Below are 12,519 nucleotides of genomic sequence, written 5' to 3' on the forward strand. Positions count from 1 at the left end.
TCTGCATTTTATGAAAGTTAAGTAATTCTGGTTAAAAGACGACATGCAGTTTAAACACAAAGGTTTTTAATCTTTTGGCAGGTTTTTCTAGTACTGACTGGTCCAATGTTTCAATATAACCAAACTCAGGAGGTGAAACATCTGAACTAGAGAAGCTGAAATGTCAAAAACTGACAGGTTCTCTCTCAGATGTGAATACTGTTTGGTTTTTAATGAGGGTAAATCAATTTTAGTAGAACAAAATAACCTCTTTAAACATACAAACATAGGTTTGCAGCATTTATGAGAAACATTTTAGCTACTTCCTGACATTACTTAGACACTTTGGTCCAATTTTTTAATAAAACCACATCAGGGAACCTAAATGTTTAACTTGAATGTGAAACTTTTGCTACAAAATTGTTAGAATTGATTTTTTTAAATAAAAATATAAAAGCTGTCAAACTGTTAAAAGTAACTTTTTTCAGCTAAAATGCCCAAAATGAACCAGCTACAGTTCACATGTGATTATTATTGGATCTGTTGGATCATTAACTAATTAGATTCTTACAAGTATCCATATATAATCATACACGATGATATTCTTATGTGTTAAAATTTCAGGTTCATCAAAGCTTCGGTGGGTTGAAATAAAGTAAAATGATGGTTTAACGGCATAAAATACAGAATGAAACCTTCCTCCTCCTCTTCCTCACCCCTCCCTAGCTCAAAAAACGTCATTACAACAAGCGGGCCAATTATGTTTAATGCTAAGTGTTGTGGTCATTCATGCAACTTCCTCATCTCGGTGCCGCCGCTGCGACTCATCAAAGCCTCTATTACATTTAACACACACACACACACACACACACACACACACACACACACACACACACACACACACACACACACACACACACAAATCAAGTCAAATCAGTGCCAATCAGCATTTCTGCACTGCAAGCTTCTGCCTGTCGCCATGAGGCCCCAGCTGACTACTAGGCCGAATATGAGCATTGGGTAATTAAAGCCCCGCCCCCATCTCGACCACTGGGCCAACCGGCCGCGATTGATGGCGTCTGAAAGTGCAGCGAAGGTCACTAAAGCACAATCGATACGCTCAGAAACATCAGCTCCATCATAAAGTGTGACCTCACCCTCCATCGACATGCGTGCAAAATGTCATTTAAATCAGAGAACAAGAAGAAAGTTTGCAGAATCGATCAATAAATAAATGCATCGATCAGCCTCCAATAACAGCTATTACACTGCTGTTTTAAATCAATCAATCAATAACAGATATTTCACAAAAGTAAGAATACGGTGAAGAAAAGTGTATGTAGAGCACAAACATCTCCCACCAAAGTCCATTCAAAACCTTCAGCATTTAAGAAAATCTGCTACGTAGGGTTTTTTTTATTTAAGGTTTTTAATATAATATATAATGTAAAGTATTTTTCCTGTGTGATTGATTTTTAAATAATGTGTAAATAATTTTGAAGTATTATTTTTGTATAAATGAAACTTCCTGGTGATAAGATGACGTCTCAACTGGTTTAAGTTAACAACAAATAAAATAAAACAAATAAACAAATAAAATAAAAAACTATACAAATTTAATGCAAGTAGGTTTCAGACATTATTTGTTCACCAACTTCCTGTTTGTGTGCAGGCTTTTATTTTGTAAACAGGTGAACCAACAGGTGATACTGGGAATCAGCTCGACGGCAGCACGATTGTAGCTCACACAATAAGATAAACATTTACATACACACCATAACGTATAGACAGGGGTGTGTCCAAAGACAAGCCAAAAGGTGCCCCTACCCCATATAAACCCATGATAACAACAACGATAATAATAATAATAATAATAATAATAATAATAATAATGTTAGAAATAATAGTAATGATAAAGTCCCCATTGCTGTTTCACGCTCGTGTGTCTTCTTCTCTGTCTCTAAATGGTAAATTATACTTATGTTGTGCTTTTCTACTCCTACTACAAGCGTCATTCACACACACACAAACACACACACATTTATATGAGCGCCTTTTTCTTCCCATAAACACGTTTAACATAACATCCACACATTGACACACACCGGGGCTACTCAGGGTTCAGCATCTTGCTCAACAGCCAGGAATCAAACCACCAACCTTCTTAGCTGACAACCCCACTTGAGCCATCTGTCACACATCTGACCGACACACTGCAGTCAAAGCGGACTCAAATTTAAACCCACAAACACACACACACACACACAGTAAAAATATAAATACCCACTAACACAAACACACGCACGTACTCAGAGCTGCAGGCTGCTGCATCGTTCTGCTGGGTGATTAGAAAACTGATTAATTTGGGATAATGACGAGAAGAATACAAGGAGACAGTGTCTCACACACGCACACACACACAGACACACACACACAGAGTGGAATAATTAAGAGGATAATAAGGCAGCGTTTAGTGTGGAAAGCTTCCTCCTGGGCCGACCGCGCACACACACACACACACACACACACACACACACACACACACACTGCAGCTCTTCTTCTCTTACAATTAAAAGTCTGCAGTGTTTCGCTCCTCTGAGGATTCGACTGTTTCCTGTGCTCGACACAGCGAGCCTCTGCTGCTGCTGCACTGCCCCCTGCAGGACACACTCAGCAATGACTGCCCACAGATGATGGATGAAGACTTGTGTCTGTTCCTTCTCTGGACATGCTGTCTCATCACACACAGACACACACACTTTACAGGGACTTCATCCGCCACAGAAAGTAGTCCCCATAGATGAACTGCACTGAGCGTTAAACTATTTCAACCCGATTTGAAGAAGAAGCCGATGATACTTTCTTATATCCTTTACAACATTTTTGTCTGTTTTGAGTTTATTAAAAATAAATGCAAAAGCATGAAATTAAGAGATGTAAGAAATACTCTTAGTTCCCCTGAAATGAGGCGACGCTGCACAGAGGGGATCACCTGCCTCTTTTTCAGCTTAACTTCTGTTTCCGTACAGAAAAGTTTATATATGAGCCAAAGATCTGCGGGAGATATGAAACAAGCAGGTTAAGAGGTGATCATGTCACCTGATGTGATGACTACAAGCTAAAATTTACATATGAAATGCCCTTAAATCAGGGGTGGGAAACTCCAGGCCTCGAGGGCCTTAGATGTATCCTTGAACCAACACAGCTGATTTAAATGGCTAAATGAGCTCCTGCAGTTCTCCAGAGGCCTGGTAACGAACTAATCATGTGATTCAGGTGTGTTGACCCAAGGTGAGATCTAAAACCTGCAGGACACTGGCCCTTGGGGCCTGGAATTGCCCACCCCTGCCTTAAATCATTAGCAGGGCTTTTATTGTTAAAATCTGCATCCAGGATCAAAACAAAGCAATCAAACGCCTTATTTCGTCACATTCATTCCACCTCAAACCATCGTCAGGTTAGCTCTGGATTCAGCCTCATATCACAGCATGGTTGGTCACCTGTGGGCGGGTCAACACTGAAGAGAACGTCTCTGAAATCCAGAATCAGGAGTTTGAAAATGAAGTGTTTAACATCTGGGCTCCATCTCAGTACATGAAGTTTTCTGCACTAACATGCAGTCTATCTACCTCACCTTGACATATTTTTATTTCTGTGACTTTGATTGCTAAATGTCTGCTTCAGGCTTTGGTTAAGCTGTGAATCATTAAACAATCGTAAAGCGGACGACAGATTTCCCAGCTCTTCGTCGTCATCAGTCAGAGAGCAAACCTGTAACCCTGTAAACCGAGCCTGAGCGGCAGAATCTGATCAGACCCACTCAAAGTGAAACTCAGGTGGACGCGAAAGAAGCCAGAGGCCGTCAGAGTCGCTGCTAATTAACCGCTGAGTCCGTGTCATCCATTTCTCTCTCTAATTACAGCCGTTAACCCCGCGCCTGCCGACCGGTCGCCCGCCCGCCGCTTCATTAACGTCTCTGCTGCCTCTCTTCTTATTAATGTGCTCTCAGAGTGTGAAAAATGAGCCGCAGGGTTTACCATTTGCAATAAGAGAGAGAGAAAAAAAACTTTTCTCCTGAAACCTTTCTGCCGCTTTTTTGTTTGCTCCTGTTGATGATTCAGCTTCACAGATTTGTGTCTTTCTGTCCTAAAACTGTTGCATTCAGAGCGATCAAACATTTGAAAATGCTCCTGTTGAATGTCTGAAAGAGGTTCAGCACTGCAGTCACACAGCACAAAGCAGGATGGGTAAAAGAGTAGCAGCTAAAGGCCTTCATCACTCATTGGTGATGTCAGAAAGCCAAACAAACGATCATCTGGGTGATTCAGTCCAATCAACCAAAGACTTCTCAGTCTTAGGCAGGCCTAAGATTTCTGTTTGGTAAAGGTCCACTCTACTACTGCTGCTGCTGGGACGTAACACAAGCAGTGGTGAAACATAACTGGGTACGCATACTCATGTTGTAGGGCCAAGTTCACAGTTTGGTAAATCTTTGTTGGTGCAGCAGAAATAAATTATGACTCTTTAGACACTTTCACACATGAACTGGTGGTTTCCAGAAATCCTGTCTCGATGCATCCTCACACTGGAAATAGAAATGAACGTGTTACATGTGGAGAGCGTGCAGGAGGCAGGACAAAAAGCTGAAACCACAGGTGCAGGTGGTTTTTCAAAAACAGCCCTCTTGGCTCCTGCCTGGAACGTCCATTATCAAATGATGTAAGACAACTTCACAAACCCAGAACTGAAACTCAGTAATGAGATGATCATAAGTCTGGACCTCCATAGCGAGGAAGTCTCGTGCCAGGTGGCTTGAGGTGAATTCATGAACCCAGACGTGAAGCACGGCAGAGGTGACCTCTGCCGTGCTTCACGTCTGGGTTCATAAGGCTTCAGTCCAAGGAAGTCCCAAACCATATCAAACATCCAGCAAAAATCAACTCGGGAAGAATTCATGGACACAAAAATTAAATGTGGATGAAGGAGCATCACAAATTTGGGCTTTCAGATCCAATGAATCACCAAGAAATTGCCTCAGACAAAATCACAAACACAAAGAAAATCACGGTCAGGACTCGCATCACAGTTTGGGCCCAGAAAGTCTAATACTCAACCAAACATGTAGCACCAAACGACTTAAGATGGTGGAGGTGGCATCGTAAGTTTGGGCCTTCAGACGCAATGAACCTATGAACCAATACGTGAAGAATGGCCGAGGCAACACTGTAAACTGGGGGCTTCAAACCAAGGAAGACGCCAAACATCAGGGGATATACTTCACAAACCTAAAGCTCAGTTACATTGAGGTTTGAGGCGTCTAATTGGGACTTAACTAAAGATACGTCACTTTTTATGGCTTCTTCCCAGTAACTACACCACAGAATGACTTTGAACAGGGGAAATCCACCCTCAGAAATCACAGGTTGCTCTTGTTCAGTAAAGGTTGTTAAACTGTTTGTCAGTTACGTACCTAAACACACTGTGTCTTTGTGTCACTGTGACTTAGACACAGATCAGATCACATATTTATTCACTCATTTAATGCAGATGTGCATGCAGTGTGTGGGTCAGTCAGGACCTTGACGGCTCCGGACACTCTCCTGCTCCTCCTCTTTGTCCTTCCTCCCGCTGTAATGTCTGATTCTTTTATTAATCCCGTTGGGGAATTGTCTCTTTTTGTAGCCCCCCACCTTCCTCCCCCCGCTATGATAAAACTTAATTGCTGTTCGGTTTGAGCTAAATAGCTGAGCGGGTCCATTTAAGTCTTAATTGATGTGTGATTAAGAGCGTTCGAATGGCTCCGGCCGGGACGTTGGAGGAGGAGGAGGGAGTGTGCCGGGGAGGAATGTCACCTTCCCAGAGGACTGGACTCTGGTTTCCCGGTCGTGTTGGACACTTTTCCCTGACAGATGGCTGCTTACCATCCTGGAAGACTCGCTCCACGTTGAGGCCGTAGGTGGCGCAGGTTTCATAGTAGGTGCATCGTTTGAGGTCGTTGGAGAGCTTCCTGGCCCGGGTATCGTCGATCACCCTCGGGTTGGTCGAGCTGATGGCGTCTGAGAGGGAAATGACAAAGAAAGAGCTTGAGTCTAACTTTAAATCCACATTTTACAGTAAAAGAAAGAAACTCAAAGGCACCAATCTATTTTTATTCAGGCGTTTACCCTAATGTAGGTATATAAGGTGTCATAAATATAATAAAAGCCGTAAGACTGACTCAGTCATGTATTTTATTAGATTTCTGGCCTGTAGAATCAGAAGGAACGCCTCCACATCAGCGCTGTGGCTCATGAAGGTGAAAAGAAACAAGAGCCCAGACTTTAACTAGGAAAACTTCAGCAGTACTCTGGCCCCATCTGCTGGTTATGAGAGTAATGAGCACGTTTGGATTAAGCTACTTCCAAGTGCAACAAAATAGGTAGTAACAACAGCTCTAGAGAGGACCGGCTCATGCAAAAATCTGCCAAATAACATCTATTAGTAATATTTGTAATTATTTATACGAGAGTATTTCACTTTAAGGAATGAACGCCTCCATGAACAACACTAGAATTACTTTAAAATGACTCAGATGTCACTGGAGGTGACATGAAGAACCTGTCCTGTGTTTAAAGACGTTTCCTCCTGTTTTAATGTTTGAGGGACCACATGTGTCAAAGTAATTGCTCCTGTTATCACTGTACCTGCCTCTGTTTTATTTAACCTATCTGCTAAAGAATGTAGAACCAACTCTTAGATGTGCTGGCTGTTAAACTCAACATGGGTTCATGTTGGTTTTTTCAGGTGAACACCAGGAAAAAAGGATGACAGAGGCAGGCAGATGTTATACAGGTAACTTTAACTGCGGCTGGAAATGAATATCAGAATGTGGAAGCGGCGTCCTGAGATGATTTCAGTGATTACACAAACACTGGGTCTTTATTGTTGCTCGTTTGTGGAGAATATTTGTGCTCTCTGGTGTTTCTCTCCGCCTGCAGCTTACAGGGACAAACTCAGTGAGACTGTAAATACATTCATACATACAAGATTTCAGCTCAGTAACAGCACAGCAGGACTCTGCTTCAAGAGTCAAGAGTCGTCAACACAGCTAGGCTTTCATTGTTTTTTGGCTGACTCAACAAAACCTAAAACCCCAGCAGGAGATAACAGGTATCATGCTGGTGGTTTTCATCTTTCTTTGCTACCTGCTTCAGGCTCTCTTCCTCAGAAAATCATCCCTATGAGTGCCCCTACACCAATCAGACATGTTAAAACTAGAGATGGACCGATCCGATATTACGTATCGTATCGGTCTGATACTGACCTAAATTACTGGATCAGATATCGGAGAGAAATAAAAAATGTAATCCGATCCAAAGTATCACAAAATCACCTCACAAAACACGCTACTTGGCATAACCCAGCTCAGCGCATCGGAGCAGTATGTGTCACGTGATAGAGCGGCTGTTGTCTGCGAGACCTGTCGGTGGTCTGTTGGAGCATTTGGAGCCTCGCTACATGCTTCCTAACCGCGGCATTTCATCTCAGCGAAAACTATCCCAGAGAAGTAAAACAAGTGGGAAGCGATTTGTCTCGTACTTCAGTTAGAATTAAAAAGTAGACACAAAGCTGGAGTTATTCTGTCTTTGCTGCGCAGTTGCATCCACTTCTCTCATTCACTCCCCCTCCCTCTCCTGTTATTACTTCAAACATGAAACTGATCAATGATCAGCTGATCAGCTTTTCTGTCGCAAGTCCCGTCTTTCTTGTTTGTTTATCGCCCACTTTGCGCTAGAAAGAGGAGACCAGCGGATAAACAACAGCAGCATGTTTAAGCTTGATGAGCTGTTGTTAGAATGTATTTAATGCTACTTTCTAGTATCAGCTGATGTTTGCTGGAGCCACAGCTGTAAAGCTGCTGGTCATGATATGTGTTTGTATATGTGGTGAGAGGGAAACATGAAGATGAAACCAGGAGATGTCCTTACTGAATCATCAGCGCTGAACAGGTGATGGAGAAACAGGTTTACCTTTTAGGTGACATGAATGAGTTGAAGGGAAGTTATGAACTGTTTCTGAGAGACAAATAACACCAGGATCCTTTTCTATGCAGCTGATAGCTGGTAACTGTGCAGGGGCGGCTCTAGCAAAGTTTTGTCGGGGGCCAGGTAGGACATTAACAGGGAAAGGGGGGCACAAAGAAATATTTTTCTTTGTTATGTCATTTAAAAACTTTGAATAAATAATTATCTGAATCTTACAACAAAAGTGGTCATCTGATTAAATGTATAGAAATCCATTATTGCATATAGTAACTAATAAGTCTAATACACACCCTAGTAAGCTATAGTACTTTTTCCTTTGGGAAGACACCATCTGTGTAGTCTGTAATTCTGTTGAAGAAAGATGTTGAATCTATTTAATTATTGTAGAAAAATAATTGATTTCTGTGCATTTGTTTTACACTTGCATTAAATTAAAGGTGATTATTAAGGGCGGACGTTGGTTCCCTAATATTTTTGCTGGGAGTTGGCAACCCTATTAGTTAGGTAGGTAAGTACTCTATAAAAAGCCAGAATAGGGAGGATGGTGTAGGTTTGAATTTATTAGATTGATCAGTGTTGCTGAACTATAAAATGTTTTGGGTGCAGTGTATTTTTTGCATACAGGTATAACAGAATAGCTTCAGTCTCTTGTTTTTTAAAACTTGAGTATAAACTTATACAAAATGCAGCAAGATATTTATTAAAAAAAAACAGTTTTATTCATTACAAAATGCGCTATATCGGATTCATAACGGTATCGGCAGATATCCAAATTTATGATATCGGAATCGGTATCGTGCCATCTCTAGTTAAAACACATTCTTCCAGCAGAGAACTTATCAAGTTTATTAAAATCATGCTGTAAATAAAAATGTGCTGCTTCCAGATTATTTTAAACCCAAACATAAAATCACCAGGTCAGGAGCAGCATCAGTTACCATGGTGAGCTTTGACTCAACTGTTTATTAATCAGATCATTACTTTATTGGATTAACTGATCCATTAAGAGTAAAACAAATGAAAATGCTGCCTTAAAATGTCCAAACAGAGGAATAACTTTCAGTTCAGACTGATAATAAAGACAAAACTGTAACGACAAAGAATTATTCATGTCCTTTGATGCGCAGATTGGCCAGCGTTCAGCCTAAACACTCTACAAATCTACTGATGTTTTCCTGCTGTGTCTTCTCAGTTTTATGGTTCCTATATCTGGATCTATGTAGAATAACGGCAGTTTGCAGGGCAGACATTTTTTCTAATACTTTTATGAGTGCATAAAATACAAATAAATAAAAGGAGGAATAAACTTAAAATTAACAGCAGCCACAAAATGCTAATCAGAGGCAATGAAGTCAAGTTTACAGCTGCAATTAGGATTGTGCACCACTAGGTGGTAGCAAAGCTCTAGAAAAGCAGACTGTTCAGAGAGAAAGAGAGAGCTTCCTGCTAGGGACTAAAAATAAACCCCTTCAAGTAGAGTTTTAAACAATACAAAGATTTGGTGTCTATACAGAGGCTAGTGTGTGTGTGTGTGTGTGTGTGTGTGTGTGTGTGTGTGTGTGTGTGTGTGTGTGTGTGTGTGTGTGTGTAGTACCTTGTGTGCCGACAAGCACCAGCGGCAGGTCAGCGGTGTTCCTGTAGTTGGCGAGGCGGCTGAAGTAGTGATAAACAGTCTGAAAGCTGATCTCGTCCTCCAGACTGAAGACAAAGATGACTGCGTCCACCCATAACGCAAACTGCACACACACACACATACACACACAAACAAGGTTGTAAATCCAAACTTTATTTAAAGCATAAAATCATTGTTTCTCACAAATATCAGCCTAACAAAAATGCCGGGCTCTCTGGGCTCACAGTGTTCTCACAGTCCAGTCAGAAGGAGGTGCAGTACCCACCTGTGCTTCCGGGGGGCCTCCTTCATCTCTGATGAGCAGCAGGTGACTCTGACCGTCCACTACAATCTCCTTCTTAAAGCGCCCGCCTGCAGAAAAGACACACAGGTTACTAACAGCGATGCCAGCGGTGGGAGGAGGTCTGATCTACAGGGAGGTGGAGCCGATCATCGATTGATCCGGCTGATCGAGTGTGAGATGATGAACGCTACACAGGAGGGAGGTGATTGGACAGGAAAGTAAACTAATACATATGGGGGGATGACGGAGATAACCAGCAGCTGAGAGCGAAAAACACTAAGGGTTAAAAAAAAAAAAAACACAAAACGGGGTAAGCCATCTTTTATGTACAGTCTGTGGCTGTGACCACATTTAAGCAATACGGAAGCCTCTCAGTGCCTTACACTGCTCTAAAAACCAGCTTCAAACAGGGTCAAAAATCCAGGGGGGCAGAAGGAGGAGCTTCCTGCTCCCACCTGATGTTCTGCTGTAACAGGTGCCTGCAGATGACTGAGGACCTGGAACATCTCATCAGGAGCACTGATGATCCGACAGCTTCTGCCTCTTTCTACCGTGAACTCGTGCATTTTGTTGTGCTCTGACCGTTCATCTCCGAGCTTGCTGTTGCTTTAAGAAACTCCACTCTGACACAAATATAAACAGCAGTGTGGCAAGTCACTGTGGGAACGAGCGTCTCTTCCTCAGCATTTACAGGAAGTCACCGGTGTTATTTCGGGCTCTCTCTCTCTCTCTCTCAGCTGGATCAGCTGATCTTGGGATGGCGTGGCCGAGCTAGCGCAGCTGCAGTAATAACACAGTAGATGTTTAGAGAGCGGCGAGCACAGGAAGTGGACATGTTTCCATCACTTGCCCTTTTCTTTACCCTGACGTTAAATATTTGCGTCAAGAGGAGCTGATTTTTGTGAGAGGGGCTGCCTTTCACAATAAAAGCCCTCAAAGCTTCTGAGGAGTGCATCAGCACAACTTATGACAGTGGATGTCGATCTTTTATTTACAGTGTGTGTGTCTGTGGTCATTCTGCGATGAGTCCAGCTTGATAAACTGATTAATACCTTTAACATGTAACTAATGTCTTCACTGATCAATACAGCCATCTAGTCATCTTACTTCTGCACCATTATAGGAACAAACGTACAAAACAGGACCATAAACACAGCTGACTGATCCCCACATGCAATTAAAGTCTCCAGTGTTACGATTTTCTCTTTAATCGGTTAATAGAATCACTTATTGATTCTTTAAAGACAAATAAAAAGTCATAAGTTCATCCTTTGGAGTTTAAACAGGCAGAAAAAGGAAAGTGAACACGGATTTATTACTAAACATGAAAAATGGTTCACTAGTGATCTGAAATTAATCTAAGATCGTTCACCTTTTTTGATCAAGATGGAAGAAAATCAGTGAAGCAGGTGAACATGATGAGGATGGAGACGAGAAAAAATATGATTAGATAATGAGGGGGCGGAGCTACACATTCAGTCGCAGCAGCCAATCGAGTTCAGCTTCAGGTTCAGCAGCTGGAAGCATTAAATAATCCAGATGTTTCAAATCTGACTTGATGAAATTATTTGTACAAACATGTAAAAAAACAAAAAACAAAAATGAAAGATGAAGCAGTTAAATCCCTGGAGACGTGCAGCGTGATGTTTGGCAGTTGTTTGATGACGCGGAGATGAGACGCGGTGCTGAACCCGAGCTGATCTCAACGTGCTGCTGTCTGAACCAATGAGGCGATGGATCGAAGGATAGAGGGATGGACAGGTGAAGGAGAGAGGAAGGATAGTTACCTGCATCCACGTCAGCTATTGTACAAGATCAGCCCCGAAGGAAGAAAGAGAGGAAACAAAAAGCAAAACAACAGCCACAGTTAATGCATGCACAGTCCAATCAGGAGACAGCGAGGAAGGTGTTTGAGAGAGGTTCAAAGAGAGGACACGAGAGAGAAGAAGAAGTAGAAAGAGCAGTAAAGAACAGTACACCGTTTCATTTGCAGTCAGCTGGAGGTCAAAGCAGTGAATAAACAAACACGTAAACACGAGAAAAGCTCTGAGAGGAAGAGGAGGACAGAGGTGAGAGGAAGGATGGACCGCTTTCCTTCATGAGTTTGGGTTCATTTATGTCACTGTCACCACCTCGTTACTGCAGATTTATACAAAGACGCTGAGTCATTAGACATTGCTGAGGTCACATTAATCACTTTCAGCAAACTTTGGATTTCTTTGCCATTCTGTAACATGCTGAACGTGTTTTCTCTGTATGAGTAATGATGTGGAAGAGCCAGCGGAGTACAAAGCTTTAACATGCTGCCCCGCCCCAGCATTACACTAAAGATACCTAATGGCAGCAGGAAATCAACCTTAGACTGTTTTCATTATCAACTATGTTTTGGGACCATTTCAGAGTTTTTTCTTTATGTTTTTTCCTAAATGTTTTGCATCTGGACTGTTTCAGATTTACAGTTTACTTAGTTTTCAGTTGTTTGAACTCGACTGTATTTAGAAAGTTTGACTTTCTGAGTTGTGGTTTTGGTGGTTTTGGTGAGTAGATTTTTATTTATTTATGTTTTAAATAAATAAATTTTTCTGGCTTGACTTTAAGCT

The 12,519-nt window shown here is 41.8% G+C and overlaps 1 protein-coding gene across 7 annotated transcripts in view; it reads right to left on the bottom strand.

Moving 5' to 3' along the window:
* Positions 1-12,519, bottom strand: part of agap1 (ArfGAP with GTPase domain, ankyrin repeat and PH domain 1) — a 139,519-nt gene that overhangs the window by 82,884 nt on the left and 44,116 nt on the right. For 5 of the 7 annotated variants that reach the window (XM_026158518.2, XM_026158515.2, XM_026158517.2 and 2 more), the window contains exons 4-7: positions 11,707-11,721; positions 9,902-9,987; positions 9,598-9,739; positions 5,901-6,035 (exon numbers count right to left, since the gene is read on the bottom strand). In XM_026158518.2, the coding sequence (XP_026014303.1) occupies positions 5,901-6,035; positions 9,598-9,739; positions 9,902-9,987; positions 11,707-11,721 (378 nt within the window). The remainder of the gene's footprint in view (positions 1-5,900; positions 6,036-9,597; positions 9,740-9,901; positions 9,988-11,706; positions 11,722-12,519) is intronic. The other 2 variants (XM_080297830.1, XM_026158516.2) reach the window with 1 other exon arrangement.

Source organism: Astatotilapia calliptera, chromosome 23, assembly GCF_964374335.1.
Source record: "Astatotilapia calliptera chromosome 23, fAstCal68.1, whole genome shotgun sequence".
In the NCBI taxonomy this organism is placed as follows: domain Eukaryota; kingdom Metazoa; phylum Chordata; class Actinopteri; order Cichliformes; family Cichlidae; genus Astatotilapia; species Astatotilapia calliptera.